General features: G+C 44.8%; 1 protein-coding gene across 1 annotated transcript in view; it reads left to right on the forward strand.

The window, feature by feature from the left end:
- Window positions 1-18667, forward strand: part of ctnna2 (catenin (cadherin-associated protein), alpha 2) — a 422651-nt gene that overhangs the window by 335856 nt on the left and 68128 nt on the right. The window contains exons 8-9 of the mRNA XM_076293983.1: window positions 6482-6562; window positions 15240-15392. Of these exons, the coding sequence (XP_076150098.1) occupies window positions 6482-6562; window positions 15240-15392 (234 nt within the window). The remainder of the gene's footprint in view (window positions 1-6481; window positions 6563-15239; window positions 15393-18667) is intronic.

An 18667-nucleotide genomic window follows, 5' to 3' on the forward strand; every position in this document is an offset into this window, starting at 1 on the left:
GGGTTAAATATCGTTCGCCCCCCTGCACTCTCCTACTGGTTATTATGAGTAGAGCTCGTCCTGTGTACGCGTTATCTTGCAGCTTCAAGGCTGACTTTGGTTTCTTCAAAAGGCCTAGGCTAAGGCAGCATGAGACACAGTGCAACAAAATGAGACACAGGGCAGCAAACAGAGACATAGGGATACAGAGCGCACGTAGGGGGAATTCTGGTAGAATAGCTTCAGTATGTTAATAGTATTAGTTAAACGTGTTATTTAAAATGTTATAAGAGTATTATGGTTAGGAATAACTTCAGTGTATTACTTGATTATGATTAAGGTTATATGAATACATGCTTTCAAACTCGTTCTCTCATCATGATGTCTACAACCCATAGGATAATTTTATACAACAAACTCACTTTCAGAAGTTCAAAGTTAATTTTATTTTATAAATTGAGTTGATTTTATTTTGAAGCTGTAGTTGACACACAGTTAGAGTGAGGTCAACTTATAGAACTTGCCTTTTGTTCTGCCAAATAAGATTTTTAAGTAAATATAACTCAAATAATCAGAAAGACATGGTGAACTAGAAAAAAACTGTTATCTCAACTTATTTTGTAATGTCACCTTCACTGTAAAGAAAATAGAGGTTGACAGAACTCACATTTTCTAGGCAATGTGATGTATTTGTTTTTTTGAGTTTTCCTTACTTTACAAAGAATTTTGAGTTCTGTCAACTCAAGTTTTTGGGAGCGTTACATAGAAATTTTGAGTTCTACCAACAATTGTAAGTTATGGTTCTAAACAGCAGTTAATGAGACCAGGTTGCGATTATGGGTACATGTTACTGTCTTGTTAATAATGTTTATTTTTTTCTCATTACTCTTTATTGCGGCTTTTTTGGATGTGTATGACATAGAACAACTGATTACTGATTACAACTTATTACAAGCAAAATTACTGTAAGGGATTTTCAGAGTATTGTCAGGATTACAATTGAAGATATATGGACATTTTAGAGAGTAGACATACTTCTTCTTGGGTGCAATGTGAAATTGACTACTTTCTCAATGAGAATTGATCTACCCCCTTGGGGGTGTCATAAAGTTGGGCACTCAATGCTTACTTGCATTACAGTATGTGTCTGCAGGGGCGCCGCTGGAAACTTTCGGCCCTATGACCGACAGTAATTGTGCGCCCCCCAATAGTATATAGTATTATCGGGAAGGGGGCGCTCCTGGGGCCCCCTCTCAGTGCTGGGCCCTTAGAATCGTACTAACCCCCAGCGGGATGGATTTGATTTTCACCTTATAAAGTGAAGGTTCTTGGACCTTAAATAGTAAAAAGGAAGTTTATATTTACAACATCACTGCCCAACTAAGCTTGTGTACATTTTTTCCTGCATCCAGCACAAGCAATACTGTAAGCCCTATGCACAGGATTGAGGTGGTGTGGATGGTCATCTGCTTGATAGGTTGTGGCACCAATAAACAATTACATGACAACATGACAACACCAGTATAGCCTTTAGTGTCACTGTTACTTAGTTGTATTTTATTTCAAGATTACATTTCACTTAGGCTATAAATGTGATATCTTTAAGATGTTGACTGGGGCTGTGGCATTCTGGGAACAAAATCTATATGCCAAACTCATAAAACTCATAAAACTAAGTTGGTAGAACTCAGAACTTAAAGGTGAAACTGAAAACCTGTGTTAGAACTTGAAATGTATGTGTAAAACTCAAAAACCTAAGTTGGTAGAACTCGAAATTTCTATGTAACACTCCAAAAGCTTGAGTTGGCAAAACCTAATAATTGCAGTTCTTCAAAACATAAAAAAATAAGTTGATGCCTACAACTCAAAAGTTCTGTGCAATCGGCCTTGACAATTTGAGTTGAACTAACCTTTTCTTTTTTACAGTGATGTGTCCTTTTGCATTGATACAAAATGCAATCAATTACCACTCCCTCCAAAATTCATCATTACTTTCTCAATCAATGTTTTTCATCATCAAAACGTTGTAGAATTATGGCAAATTTTGCAGAATAAAAAAATGAACCTCCTAATGATGAATGAAAATCCTAAAAAAATCATTCGTTGCAACCTTGCAACTGTGTCTATTTCACTCAAGTGTAAGATATCCATCCCATGGGTAGTGACTTGATTGCCGTCTGCTTTGCATTGTCTGACCTTATTCCCAGTACTGCACCAAAGCACATTTGAGGACTCCGCCCAACTCCATTTATCAAGGCTTTGCAGATGCTCTAAAGAATGAGGTGTTTTGGTATTGTCTGGAACAGAGAACCAGAGGTCATCTAAAAAGGGAAATTCCAATCTCCGGGTGTGAAAGCACAACAGCATGTGAACTCTTCAATCGGATTTTTTGTTTTTGTTTTTATGAAATCGTTTGGGAGAAGTGGCTGAGTACCCATAAGAAAGTCTCTGAGAGAACTCCATAGGCCAGAGTGCAATAGTAAAGTTGTCGTCCTATAGGAGATGGCCCTAGTCCACTAGCCCCTCTATCCCATCACACACATGTAGCCAGCCTGCATGCTGCTGATTGCTCCTGCTGCTACTGCTGTTGATGACGTCAATACAGACCACTTGAGAGGGTGTGAGTGAGTGTGTGTGTGTGTGTGTACTATTGACAGTCTCTCTCTCTCTCTCTCTCTCTCTCTCTCTCTCTCTCACTCCCTCTCTCTCCCTACATCTGTGTGTGTGTATTTGTGTGTGTGCGCCTGCATGCGCTGATGAGAGTAAGCAAGAGAGACAGTGTGAGATACAGGGTTGCCTGGCAACAAAGCAATTAATTATGCCAGCCAGTTTTACTTTGACTGAATTTCCTCATCCTCCAGAATCTGTTGATTTATGCCTGTGGTCAGCCTGCTCAGTCCTACTGCACAGCTGCCATTAATGAAATCATCAATAACAATTATGACCCATGTCAGAGAGATAAACAAACAATCGTTGAGGACTGTGTAACTATCATCTTAATCTTTTTGACTCCATGGTGTAGCCGTAGTCAAAAGACCACTGTATCCAACCTCTTTTCATTAAGACGCTGAGCAGGAGGGCTTGGCGTTGTTTAAACGGGTAAACTCACAATGCAGTCAGAAAGTGCTCCTTGGTGAAAAATCCTTGACGTGAAGTAAAAAGTCTGAACCAAGGCACTCTTCTTCATATTGCCATATATTCACAATATAGTTGCATGGTGATACACTGTATTCGCATAGCGTAGTGTGTAATTCACACATTTGTCCATATGCAAAAAAATTGTCTCATTCTCTCTCTCTCTCTCTCTCTCTCTCTCTCTCTCTCTCTCTCTCTCTCTCTCTCTCTCTCTCTCCTGTTGTTGTGTTGTTGTGGTGCTGGTCATTATGTAAGCGAGGGAGTAAACGTGAGGAGTTCTTTTCTGACTTCTGAATTCTACAGACAGGGCATTAGCATTATATTTCACTTTTGATCACTGGCAAATACAGTCAGTCAGTCACAGTTTGATTCTGTACAGTACACTTAACGTATGTGAATGATATCATGTTGGAGGTGTAGTTAAGATGCACTCAGAACACCAGGTCTTCAGTAGATGTCGCAGAGTAATGCCAAGCACCATCACAGACAGCAGTGGGACTTAGGAGCAAAGAACAAAACATCTGGCTCACCATCGGGCAGCTCTGTTGACCGTTGAAGGGGGAGCGAGTGTGTGTCTGCCTCTTTATGTGTGTTCTGTCACTCCAAATGGAGCATCTGTGTCGCTCCCAGTCCGGCTGTCCAGTTTTAATTAGGCCGCTTGCCTAGACTGCCATCCCACGGGAGGACGTGTTCATGTGTGAGTGCATGGACCATGGGTGTGTATGTGTGTGTGTGTGTGTGTGTGTGTGTGTACTCTTTTTGCATGGCGTGTTTGTGCGGGCATTTGTGTGTGTGTGTGTGTGTGTGTGTGTGTGTGTGTGTGTGTGATTTATGTGTTTTATGTGTGTGTGTTGTGTGTATATGCATATACTGTATTTGTTTGGAGAGAGAGAAAGAGAAAGAGAGAGAGAGAGAGAGCTGTTATGTTGTTTTGCTTGTGTGTTGGCAACACTGTACCTACAGTCATGCTATAATAAAGCAACTTTGAATTTAATTGAATTGAATTGAGAGAGAGAAAGAGAGAGTATGTGTGTGTAAAGTAGAGCTAAGAGGCTGTGCTGTTGATGTTGCCACTTAGGTGTGCTTCTGACGCTCGCCACACACTCCTGGGGGAGGAAGTCATGTCCTTCACTAGCTCTTAATTGTGCTCTAACAAGGGATGCTGTTATTTGTGTGTGTGTGTGTGTGTGTGTGTGTGTGTGTGTGTGTGTGCGTGTGCGTGTGTGTGTGTGTGCGCGTGTGTGTGTGAGCACAGGTGCCTCTCAAAATGGATAAGTGGATGTAAGTGGTAATTCAGATAAACCCTTGTAATTACGTCACTTTTCAGAACCAATGAGGGAACTGAAAGTGGTCGAAGGAAATCGTGAAGCTTTCTGTGCGCTGTTGGAAATATAACAATGATTATTTAACCCCGTTAAACCTAATAAATCTGACTCCACTCAATTGCAGAAAAGTTTCGTTTCAATGTAATATTGCTATCCATAGTGGGTTGATGTACCCACAATACAGACTGCTGATATGAATGCCTGACTCGTTTTCTTATTACACTCGCTCTAATCTAGGAATAGAGCTATAGGACTCCTCCATCGGTTTATTCGGGCGGTTCCTCAACATAACATGTACTAGTCTGAAAGAAGGTCAGAAGCTACATGCGGACCCGGACTGCGATATTCACGAGTGTGTTAGACAGTCAAGCAAATTCCTATGCTACAGAGGGTTCAGGCTGTGCTAGGTTTACACGACTAATCTAGACCATTACTGGCAAACTGCCCACCGCTGCATAATACTATTATCAGTAGTCAGTTTGTCTATACTGTAGCTTACCACTCCCAGATGAATAACGTGAAGTTACAAATAGGCTAAAAGAATACTTTGAGAGATCACACAAAACAATCAGAGAATGAACATATGCAGCTGAGAGGATGATGGCTACACACCAAAGTGGTGCGGGAGGATCTGGCTACAGAATACTGTAACTCCTAGAATATTGTGTCAACTTCCCTTAAATAGGCTACCCAGTTTGTGATTGGTTGCACTGATCACATGATGAGTTGTTGATGAAACTGAGACCATTGTTGTAGTATGACCATTAGAGTGAATCAATCAAGACATGACAATGCATTTGATTACCGGTACATTTCATGTGGACATGTGACAAGCATGTGGCCGTAGGCCCACAATAGGCCCACACCACACCAGTAGCTGATCAAATGTCCACATACTGTATGATTGAAAGGATTCTCATCAGCCTGTGAACTAGGATCCTTACACTCTGAAATGATTGACTTCTGTTGCCATTAACCTTGTTTTGTTTTGTTTTGAACACTTTTATTTATCTAATAAGCTAATGGGCAGCAAAATGAAGTCAGACATCACCCAAGGACAAGACTAATACCTGCTTGAGTGTGGCTTTGCACTGTGTGTGTCTACGATTGTTTTTTTTTGTGTATAAGAGGTTAACATGTATTTATACTGTATGTGTATATTGTATGCAGCTTTCAAAAAAAGTTGTTTTCTGCTATTTATCATATTTGTCATGTAGATGTAATAAGTGCATCTACAACACTACCAATAGCACAGTCTTCATAGCTGTCAAGGTGTTTGTTGGTGTGTGTGTTTGCGTGGTTGTTTGTAAGCATGTCTACTATGTACACAGTAATCCCTGACTAAAAGTTGTGATTCACTTCGCTTTCTTCTGAGATAATCGATTCTTACTCGATTCTTACTACGATGTTTACTCAATCGCTTATACGTTCCATTCCATACATCTGCGAACACTCACTCACTCACTCATGCATGTGTCATTGTGTCCCCTCCTTCACTTGTTCCCTCCATCTCTGATCTGCTCCACAACCCCTACCCTCTCCTCTCCTCTGCCCCCCTCTTGTCTCTTCTCCTCTCTTCCCCACTCTTTTCATCTCCTCTCCTCTCTTCCTCTCTCCTCCCTTCTCTTCCCCTCTCATCTATTCCCTCCTCTCCTTTCATCTCTTCTCCTGTCCTTTCTTCCCTTTTCCTTTCTTCTCTTTCCCTCCTCTCCTTTCCTCTCCTCTTTTCTCATCTCTTCTCATCTCTTTCCCTCTCCTTTCCTCTCCTCTCCTCTCATCTCCTCGGAGCTCCTGCCCTTCTTACATGTACGTTTGAAGGCACTTAAAGGAGCACTCTAAAAATGTTCCTCGAAAAGGATGTAAAGGTCCACCGCGGCCCGGTCCCTTAGCATCCCACTGCAGGCAACATCGCTTCCTACTTTAACCATGCCCTGTCTGCTCTGTTAGACTGTGTGTTTACTCAGAGTGCGGGAGCTTTTTGCCTATGAAATAGTAATGCTACACCTGGTAAAGCAGCATTCTTTCCTGTTGCTTTTCCACAGACCGGCCGCAAAGAGAAGGGCGACCCACTCAACTCCGCCATCGACAAGATGACCAAGAAGACCAGAGACCTGCGACGACAGGTAAGCGTCTCACACAAAGTAGTGTATGCACTCAAGGAACACATGCACACACATGCACAGACACACACACACACACACACACACACACACACACACACACACACACACACACACACACACACACACACACATACACTGTAAACAGGCACACACACAGAGAAACACATAAACCAACATACGCAGACACACAGACAGTCCTCATACGTTAGCACAGGCTAATGTGCAGAAGTTCTCCACTTTTGTCTCCCAGGGAACACGGTGAGCTCTGTTCTATTCCCTGTTCCATTGACTCCTACCAATGGCAGACAAAGTGTTCAGAGAGCACTTAGTCTTTTGCTTTTCCTATTTCTTTTCCTGCCTTTATTTTTTTTTCCTTATTTTTTTTCCTTATTTCAATTTTACCTTCTTTCTTCATTCCATCTGCAATATGGGTTCACTTATCTATACATTCTGTACTCGTATTGAAAACTAAAATTAGGTCTTAGATCACAGTAGGCATTTTGTTGACTAAGAACGAACAGTGCTTTATAAACTATGTTTATAAATCATCATTATTATTATTATTATTATTATTATTATTATTATTATATTATTATTATTATTTGCATCAAAACATTTTAGTCAAATAGTACTCAAATTTGTGGACATTGTCAGAGAAATGTAATTGGTTGGCTATTTTGTCCTAGCAACATAAAGGTAATCCACACACATTTATTCAAACAAACAGAAACAATTCTGCTTTTCAGGTCAGCTCATGTTTTTTTTGTTTTCCCAATAGCATTGTGTAGCATTTTCTCTCTCTGCTTTGGATTTGGTGTAATCAATAGATTTTCAATGTACCTCTCATACATAAGCATTCTCCCTACCCACCACTAGTGATTTATGATTAATTAATATTCTCCCATACAGCTGCATAATTAGGAGGCATATCGACCCCTGATAACACAGGGGAGATCCAGAGGAGAGGGGGCATACGGATGGAATTGTGTGTTCGTTGGCCCTGGGTGAACACCATGAATCTGACACACACACATCCTAAACACACTCAGTGATGTCCACAGGCGTGTTGGCTCAGCGGACTTCGTGGGATAATGACAGCTGTCGCAGAGGCAGACGAGTCTCTGAGCGTGGGTTTTTCCCTTGCTCTCATAAACAGCTCCCCTCGTCTGCTAATATACAGTATGTCTCTGACCCAACACTACCCACAACAGTCCACTCCCACCCTTATAGTCCCTGACACAGTTTCTGTAATACGCTGAGGGCCTCACACCTGGACGCAGTCCCTTTAAACAGATGTGTGCACCGCCTCCCTCTCTCTCTACCTCAACATCAACTCTCATGAAGCTCAGGGTCCTGCCACTATATGTCACTCCCTATAGGCTAATAGGGTTATACAGTGAGCACGCAATATGACATAAGGCATGCATGTATGTTCACACACACACACACACACACACACACACACTCACATACACACACATGCCCGCAGCATGATTACAATACTCTGTCATCCCTACTGTGTCATATGGATGAGTGTGTGTATGCACATGCCGTCTCAAAATTTATTAACCTCAACTGCATAACCCCCCCCCCTCCAAACACACACACACACACACCATTTCCGCTGTAGCCCTTCTGCGACAGGGCCTACTACCACCTAGGCTGGAGCCGAATAAATCACAGAGGTGAGCGAACAGATGTAAAATGCCGAGCCAGGGCGGAAATGAAAGTCTGGACGCCTGTTTGTTCTTGACCGCATCCTCTCTTAATCACACACCCTTTGCTTTATCGCAGGCATAAATCAAACACACATTCATGCTCTCTCTCTCTATCTCTATCTCTACCTCTCTCTCTCTCTCTCTCTCTCTCTCTCTCTCTCTCTCTCTATCTTTCTGCCCCTAGAACACCACTGAGCTTGGAATGGTGGGCAGAGTAAACAAGCCGGTGTGGCAGAATGTTGTAAACACAAACACACACACACACACACACACACACACACACACACACACACACACACACACACACACACATGCACACACACACACACAGACACGTGCACACACACACTTACGCACTTACGCACCTCTCACCAAGACCGCGTGCCATTTCCCTCCATAGACAGGTGCTCTGGGCCCCTCATAATTGGAAAACATCTTTTAAAATCTTTGCACTCTTGGTGCGACTGTAAATTGCGGGGTGACAGGTTTGGGCTCAGCAGTTGTACATCATGTCACGGGTCCCCCGTCCCCTCGTGTGGAGATGGTTGTTTTCCTTGTCCTCCGCTCCCCTCATCTGCTCCCATCCCCTCTCCTGCCTTAGCCCTCATTCCACACCAGTATTTGGAAAGCAGTAAACTTTCCTGACACGTGTATTATAATTACGTATTAAAAAAAAAATCCTGTTTACAGATTCGCCAGGCCAAGCATTTTTAATCCTCTCAAGACATTTATTTCATTATCTATGGCAGTATTAAACTGGGCGAAATGTTTATAGTGCAGCTTCTTGGGTTTTATAGTACAGTAAAGTGGTTTTAAAGCAAATGAAATGTGGTTGATCGTCCTGATTTACTCTTGCGAGTCCTTGCTTCAGTTTCATTTCCCGGGTAATTCTAACCATCACTTCTCATTTACTCCAGTCTGTCTGTTAGTGGGTGTCCATATGGTCATGCAAAAAAAATGATGTTTGCAGACTTAAGCCTTAAAAGTAAGAAACAGCATGTGAAAATAAATCAAAAGACTTTATCAGGGGAAAGGAAATGTAATATCTTAAAACATTTAGCACCATGCTTTGACAAATCATCTGGAAGTAAGGCCTAAGACATTTCACTAATTATGAAGTTTTCTTTTTGGGGAAAAGAAATCAGTGTGTTTATGGGTGTGTTCACATTCCAACAAAGTTGCATTTTCATCCAACTGATTTTTCTCTTTGAAAAATGTAGCATTGGCAGTTGAAAGAAAAAGCCCCCCCCCCATCTTTTTCAAGTGTTGTGAAGGTTTTCTGTCTGTGGAAGACGATGCGTCTCCACACCATCTAGTGGGAGACAGAGAGTGAGAGCACTGTGCTGAGGCAGGGAGGTATGAGTGAGCTAGTGTGCATTCGTTGGGTAATAACAACCCCCATCCCATCTGCCACGCTCGAGCCTGGGCTCTGAGGGCCTGCCCGCCCGCCCGCCTGCCTGCCCGCTCCCAGGCCCTCTGGGGGAAACTCCACAGCCTGCGGTCAGACAGAGGGAGGCTGGGCCACCTCATCATACATCTCACTGATAGGAAGTATCAGAGCCTCGCCACTGATCCGAACAATTGGATGGATTTATGTGGTTTATGGGTCTTCCCATTTCTGAGCATGATTCTGATGGCGCATACACCCACGCACACACCTACACACACACACACACACACCTACACACACACACACACACACACACACACACACACACATACACACACACACACACACACACACACACACATTCTTACAACAACAACCACACACCCACAGATATATTCATATTCCACGCCTCCTACTCAGATGTGACAGTGAAAATGGATTATATTGTGGCGGCTGTGTTCTAAGTATCAGATGAAGAAAGAAAGAAAGAAAGAAAGAAAGAAAGAGAAAGAAAGAAAGAAGAAGAAAAAAACAATACAAACAATAGCTAGGACTCGTGGCATATTTTTACCAAGGCCACGGGTGAACAGTCCGCTCCATTTTATATTCACTCTTGACAAGATACAATTTCCCCCTCCCAAATTCGCTGAGCTATTTTTGGGCCGAGGTGTGTGTGGTTCTGCAGTGTGTGTCTAAATGTGCCATGCTGGCTGGGGAACGGAGCAAGAGTGAGGGCGGGGTGGGGGGTGGGGGGTGATGATGGGGGTGTAGGGGGCAGGGTGTGAGTCTGCACTCCTGCTTTGCATAAACGCGTTAGCCGGGGCTGGATGGCGCCGAGGCGAGGACTGAACAAGCATCGGTCTGCACCACTGTCTCCAGCAGCTAGTGCCCCTCTCCGCATGGTTATCTCATCACCAGCCCGGCCCCATACTCCCCGCATGGATACAATGCGCCACAATAAGACTCCAGGACGTAGTCATCCATTTATTGTTCGCTGCAGGCTATTGCTATGAATTGCTGCTTCACAAACAACAATGCTTACAGTGCTTACATTGAGTCTGTCTTATTATTTTGCGCCACTTATCAGTTGATTCAGCCCTGCAAAATGAACCCGAATAGCATCCCACCTTTTCTCCACTGGCTGCAGCAGCAGAGGCGGATTTGCAGCTAGTCCCATTTGTTTTCTCTCCCAGGGCAGCCACTGATGGCCTTGATTGGAACTTAATGCGGGACAGCCACAGTGAGTCACAAGAGGAAGTGAGCATTAGTTAGAGCCCGGACGCAGGACAACTCAATGACATTCCAGCGCAGCGGCGCTCCACTCAGGCAAACTGCTCCGATAGCGCCGACGCGCACACAACTTCTGACTGCCAACTGCCTCCACTCCTCAAGGGCAACCGAGAGGAATAGACAGATAGGGGGAGACTGAGAAACGACAAGATACAGAAAGAGAGAGAGAGAGAGAGAGAGAGAGAGAGAGAGAGAGAGGGAAGATAGTGCAGCAGCAGAAGACGTAAAAATAGCAGTAAAATGGTGCTCCAGCTGTTTTTGGGCTTGATGAATAGTGCTAATTGGGAAGAGAGGGCTGACAGTGCTGGGCTAATATCCTTAAATGTCTTGCCTGGTGCAATTACTATTCCCCAGACTCCCATTCACTGGAGCCGCTGGAGAAGGGCCATGTGTTCCCAGCCCTGTTATGCCACTCCGATAAATGCTTCCGTCGAGACATTCCTTAGAAGGCTCCTTGTGACTGATAACTGAATTTAGGGCTCCTTCATCAGACAAACTTTCATTTCATTTCGGGGATGAAGAGAATTTGTTTTGGTTGCCCAAATGAGTGTTCATTCTGCTTTTCATCTCTACTGAGAGTTGTTGACATTCATCAGGTCATTATGTCAAAAAGCCCTGCATTCCATGCACACATTTTGGTCAGACATTTACTGTAAGAACAGATATTTTCCAATCGAATCCACAGATCTTCTGCATTATACTGAAGGTCCTGTGTCCAGCATATCATTCATGTCAGGCAGTTTAGCCATTGGGTAGCCACTGATATATCTTTCGGTGATCTGGATCTTAAATGATAACCCCAACACATGCAATCGCACACACACACACACACACACACACACACACACACACACACACACACACACACACACACACACACACACACACACACACACACATACTGTACACACACACACACACACACACACACACATATACTGAACACACACACACACACACACAAACACACATACTGTACTACTGTACACACACACGCACACACACACACACACATATACTGAACACACACACATGAATGCACACACACATACACGCACACACACACACACACTGTACACACACACGCACACACACACATACACACAAACACACCTTGCAGTCACTGTCCTGGATTAACAATACTTTCACCAATAAATGTATTCCTCTCCATTGCCAAACACGTTTAGAAGGTACAGAGAGAAGCATTTCCTGAACTTCATGCAGAGCATCATTTCAGTGTCTATACTTACATGCCCCTCAGAACTGAATTAGCCATGCTGCATCAAAACAAGAGCTGCTCAGTGAAATGATAGCAACACTATGTAACAAATGCATGCCTTTGACTCATAAAAGTGACTGCTATCAACTGAAATTACTGCCAGCACATTAACTAATCATACTGCCTCAACATATTAGCGTTATATAAAGAACATATCCCTGTTCCTTTTTAAAGATACATCAATGGATCTAAATATATCCCAGCAGAGCTGTACAGTATGTCTCATCATCAGGTTGCCTCACGCTTTATCTAGCGTGGGTGGGTGTTTTGCTATTGGAGATATTAAGAGACATGATAATATCAAGACGTACATCTTATTGTCCCAAGACGTACATATTACCCCTCCCCCTCATTCACCCTTATCATCACTGCTTTCTTTCATTCTTCCTATACGCTTCCCCTTCTCCTCCCCTTCTCCTCCTCCTTCTCCTCTTCCTTCTCTTCCTCCTCCTTCACCTCCTCCTCCTCCTCCTTCTCTTCCTCTACCTCCTCCTCCTCCACCTCCTCCTCCTCCTCCTTTTCCTCCACCTCATCCTCCTCCTTCTCCTCCTCCTCCTCCACCTCCTCCTCCTCTACCTCCTCTACCTCCTCCTCCTCCTTCTTCTTCTCTTCCTCTACCTCCTCCTCCTTCTTCTTCTTCTTCTTCTCTTCCTCCTCCCCTATGCCATCTCTGGTACCAAACATGAGTGCTATTTCTTAATTTTGATTTGCCAAGGCTGTTTTACCTCTCCGCACTCAGGTCCTTTATTCTGTGATTGGTCTTGACATTTCAATAAGAAACTTTTCAGCAGCTATCCGCACAGAATCACAAGCAGAATGTTCCTGTGGGGATGGGGAAAACAGAAACCTTGTGAGGTTTCAGCCTCATAATTGAATCCCCGCTCCTGCATGTAATTGAACAATTGTATGTTTCCCCCCCTCTTTTGAGCACAGTGTGTCTTTCATAGGAGAAGGTTAGGCCAAGCAAAGATTTTTGAAGGTCTCATTAGCAAGTTTAATACAAATGAATCGCTTAAACCAATTTGTCACACATTTCTAAAATGCTATTTTGCTTCCACTGTAAAAACAAATCTATAAACATCCTTGCTTATTGGCTGTATCAAAGAAGAGTCCTCTTCAGAGCTGCCATTATAGGTATGCTCCGCCTCTATGTGCATCAGGATGTCACAGCTAACCTTCCAGCTTTCCTCTGCTGGAGGAGACGGGTGCCAGCCCTTCGCCAAGATGAACAAAAGAAATGAGAGACTGGAGAGACAAGTACAAGAAGAGGTTCTTCACAAGACATCAATCTTCTTCAGTCCCTCAGAGCAATTTAAAGCAGAACACTTTTTTTCACTCCAGCTTCCCCTATTTTGAATTGTGCTTTTGTTGTTGGGAGGGAAAAATGATGATTTTTTTTTAGTTCTCTGTGAAGTTCAGCATGGTGATTACAATCATGTGCGTCATGTTTTGTCATATAGATGTAGAGGTGCAGTAATTAAGTTCACGCCATTCTAAGACGCATTCATGTCATAGGATGCAGACTGATGTCAGCAGACTGATGTCAGCAGAGTTACCAAGACTTTCTTGTAATGATGGGCACATACAGAGAACCATTATCTCTATACATCCACATCAACGTTATCTGGACGAGAGCTCCATGAAACATGATCCAGTGTGATTTTTTTGGGTAATAAATAAAGCTATAAAAACTGCTAACTACTTCTCTGAAGTCGTTTTCACAAGGGAAATGAATTAGGAGGGGGGATTGAAACATTAGATTGAAGGATGATGAATTTGAGCAATAATCTTTGTAAAATAAATGTGTGTAAACATTGGGCTTAGCAAATGACACCTGCCTGCTAGTTTCAAAGGGCTTCAATATCTGGCTTCTCAACTAACCTAAAAGTGCCATGAGCAAAATGTTGGGCATTGAAGCCTGACTCCAAAGCTAAGGTTCATTAAAACATTTCAATTAAATTATCGGCAAGGGTGAGACGGCCCATTACCTGTGAGAGCTCTCTGTTTTCAGAATTCCATGCTCAGGTTGCCAGCAGCTTGACTGAGCATTGCACATTGATTGAAAGCGAAGTCGTAATCCTTCCCCACTTCCCTTCCCCAAAGAGCCCTGTCTAAACCCAACCCCACCCAACCCAACCCCACCCAGCCCAGCAACCCCCCCCACACACACACACCTCAAATAGCCAGGGAGAGCTTCGGACTCCAGCTTCCTCTCCAACTTTCACAGGCTGGTCATGTACCCAGCCTCAGTCGCAGCAGTTTCCATTTTAAGCCAGTGATGGATGAACCGCCCTTAACAGCCATAATTCATCATTACTGGCTTCTACCACTGGCTGACACTTTGTTTTTTAATTGGTTCGAGGTATGTGTGCACCTGATTGACATATAATAATTACTGCTTAGGAATGTTTGCCCTTGCCAGACGCTTGGCCCACGACTCCTCTCTTTGTCTCCTGCTTCTTCCTCTGCGGTCCCTAAGAATGTGCCGGATCGCTTTTGTTTATTTGCCGCTCTCATTGTTTTCTTTGCAGGTGATTAGAAGCGGTGACAGTTGCGATATGGCCGGCCACCTTAAGCAGTGATTTGTTCTGTTATGACTCCAGTCACTGAGTAGCTTCAGCACAATGAGCAGGGCTATCAGCGGCTACCTTTAAACGCGAACGCCCGCAAAAAGCTCATTTCGATTTGAGCACATTCTGTCAGCTGCCACCGCACTCATCACTACCTCCTTGCACAGTGTGAGTGGGCCTGATGACTGGGAACGTCTGCGGATGACCAGAGTCCTTTTAGCAGAGCGGGGGTCCTGCTTGTCCCATGCCAGTTTGGCAGGAAGTGGCTCCATAAACAAATCCATTAGGCTCAGAGTGTGCCCCCCATAAAACGCTTATATGAGATGACAGTTCAACGCAGGTGTCTTGCATGCTCCTCACAGTGATGCCCCCGACTCACTCTCTCTCTCTCTCTCTCTCTCTCTCTCTCTCTCTCTGTCTGTCTGTGCAGCTGAGGAAGGCGGTCATGGATCACATCTCCGACTCCTTCCTGGAGACCAACGTGCCCCTGCTGGTGCTCATCGAGGCGGCCAAGAGCGGCAACGAGAAGGAGGTCAAGGAGTACGCGCAGGTCTTCCGTGAGCACGCCAACAAACTGGTGGAGGTGAGTCACGGCAGAGCCTCTCTCTCTCTCTCTCTCTCTCTCTCTCTCTCTCTCTCTCTCACACACACACAGACACACACACACACACACACACACACACACACTCTCTCTCTTCTACTGTTTCCCTATTTTCTCTATTTTCTCTATTCTTTTCTTTCTCTTTAATATTCCCCTCCCTTTTCCCTTTCGTCTCTCCTCCCCCCCTCCTCTTTTCTCTCTCTTTGCTTCTCATTTGGCAAAGCAGATGCCTTTTTCTGGGGCACCATACGGCGCCATCACTCACTACAAGTGCGGTGTGCGACGGGTAGTCTTCCCCAGCGTGGGGCAATTTAATGGCAAAATATGGCACAGTGTTGCAGCTGCCTCATAATGACAAATTTGTGTTTAGGATAACATGGATTAAAATCACAGCATGTGCCTGTCAAAGGAATGGGCTTTACTAATTCATGCATCCCTTATGGTCCAGCATCCAAGGACCTGTCTGCTCTTCTTATCCGGGTGATGGAGAGCAATGGAGAACTGACTTAAGTAATCAGTATGGATGAGCGTGTGAGTCGCTGCCTCACTGGTCTGTGAGACACATGCGCGCTGATGATAATGGATCCACCGGTAGTGTTGACTTTGTCACGGGCGGCAGTGGCGATTGCTCGCTTGTTGTCTTTGTAAGGGAAAAGCCGACGAGCAAGTGGGCTCTCAGTCACAGTGCAGACACATGCAGAGATGCATTGTGTTCCGAGCTCATGCACACGGTCACAAACACACAAACACAAGTGGGGATGTACACACACACACACACACACACACACACATATGTGCACACTCACACAGATATGCACACAGACAAGGGCACATACATAAACATGCTCATGACACAAATGTTCCTGCACACACATACGTGATTTCATACACATACCTTGTCATTGACATAGAAGCTCTCACGCACACACTCACACACACACGCACACACACACTCTCACACACACACACACACACACACACACACACACACACACACACACACACACACATACAAACTGAAATTAAGAAAAAGGGTCTGCCAGAGGGAGCATTCCACCCTGACTTCATCAAACAGTCGGTTCAATCTTTTTTTTTCTCCTTTGGTCCCCCCGTTATGACCTCCGAATAGCAAATAGCTCAGAGCGCTGTTGCCCACTCTCCTACCATTTGGCCTGAGAGCGATCGATAGCAGTCACCGCTCCCCATAGTCAGAGAGCGGGGGCGGCACGGGCGGTCGGACCATGGAGGCCTCCGTCTCCTTGTTTATTCAGTCGCCATCACCCACACCACGTCACGCCACACCACCCCCACACCACCAGCACCCTTCACATCTACTCACACCTCACTGCCTAATGCAATAATGCGATCAATAACCTTAGCCCTGCTAAATGCCACCTCCAAGCCTCCACCTCCAAGCTAGCATGCCATGACCAGCCGTGAAAGCAGTCTGTGAAGCACTTTGGTCGTGTTTGTGTCGTATAGATTAGCAGCACATGCCGAGCTTGCCTTTCTGGGTACGAATTTCTCAAGCGACAGTAAGTCAGGCATGATGTGTTTCATCTTCAAACTCGGCTCCACTCTCACTAACTGGACAGATGTACCTCCACACTAGAACACTACAAGTGCACAATCCACAACTTGCCAACCACCACACCACCCACCCACCCACCACCACCACTACAACATCGTCACCATCACCACTAGAGGTCTGCATTCCCGCGAGTTGCGACGCCAAAGGGTGTGACGTTGGAAACAGATGATTCACTGCACTCCACTACAATCGAAAGCATGACAGAGGAACAGGACACCACTACGCTACTTCAGATTGTAGTGCCTTTCTGAAGAACGAATGCCAGCTAGCACAGCTGTTTACAGTAGCCTATTCAGAATCAAGAAACTTAAACCTAATGTTACAGATGTGGGCAGGAGCGGGACTAAAAATAATACATTGTTGGGGGAGCGGGACAGAATGTTGCAGGAGCGGGTGGGTGGGTGCGGGACTGAAAAATCTGTCCCCCACAGCCCTCTAATCACAACAACACGGTCACTACCACCACAACACCGTCACCACCACCACAACACCGTCACCACCACCACAACACTATCACCACCACAACACCGTCACCACCACAACACCGTCCCCACCACCACAACACCATCACCACCACCACAACACAGTCACCAACACCACAACACTGTCACCACCACCACAACACCGTCACCACCACCACAATAGCGTCACCATCACCACAACACCGCCACCACCACCAAAACACCGTCACCACCACCACAACACTATCACCATCACCACAACACCGTCACCACCACCACAACAACACCGTCACCACCACCACAACACTATCACCTTCACCACAACACCATCACCACCACCACAACACTATCACCACCACCACAACAACACCGTCACCACCACCACAACACTATCACCTTCACCACAACACCATCACCACCACCACAACACTATCACCATCACCACAAGACCGTCACCATCACCAAAACACTGTCACCATTACCACACACCTCCACCACCGTCACCATCACCAAAACACCGTCACCACCACCACAACACTATCACCATCACCACAACACCGTCACCACCACCACAACACTATCACCACCACCACAACAACACCATCACCACCACCACAACACTATCACCATCACCACAACACCGTCACCACCATCAAAACACTATCACCATCACCACAACACCATCACCACCACCACAACTCTTTCACCATTACCCAGTGTTGCCACAGTTACCTTGAAAAAGTAATTTGATTACTGATTACTGATTACTCCTTTAAAAGGTAACTTAGTTACTTTACTGACTACTTGAATTTAAAAGTAACTAAGTTAGATAAGGGGCTCTATTTTGCGTCCCAGCGCAATTGACTTTGTATACTCGCGCTTTTGTCTTTCCTATTTTGCAGTCAGCGCATATTGGAATTTTCCCTCCACAGGTACATGCCTGTAAATTAGGGAATTCGATTGCGCCCACGGGGGCGGTTCAGCGAAAAGACGGGGCGTGTTCCGGCGCAAAGGTTCACTGTTGATATTTTGCAGTTTCAGAAAACAATTCCGCCACAGACCAGGAACTCCCTGGTCTAAAGTCTGTGGCGCAAATGCAGATGCTATTTTAAGGGCGCATGCATGACCACAGGCCTGCATGAATGAATGCGTTGCACACCAATCTACAGACACCCCTGTGCACAGACGGAAACATTCAAAGCCTT

The sequence above is a fragment of the Alosa pseudoharengus genome, unplaced genomic scaffold (assembly GCF_046254945.1).
Source record: "Alosa pseudoharengus isolate Yale_2024_CS ecotype anadromous, Long Island Sound unplaced genomic scaffold, YU_APseudo_1.1 YU_APseudo_1.1_scf_2, whole genome shotgun sequence".
NCBI classification, from domain to species: Eukaryota; Metazoa; Chordata; class Actinopteri; order Clupeiformes; family Clupeidae; genus Alosa; species Alosa pseudoharengus.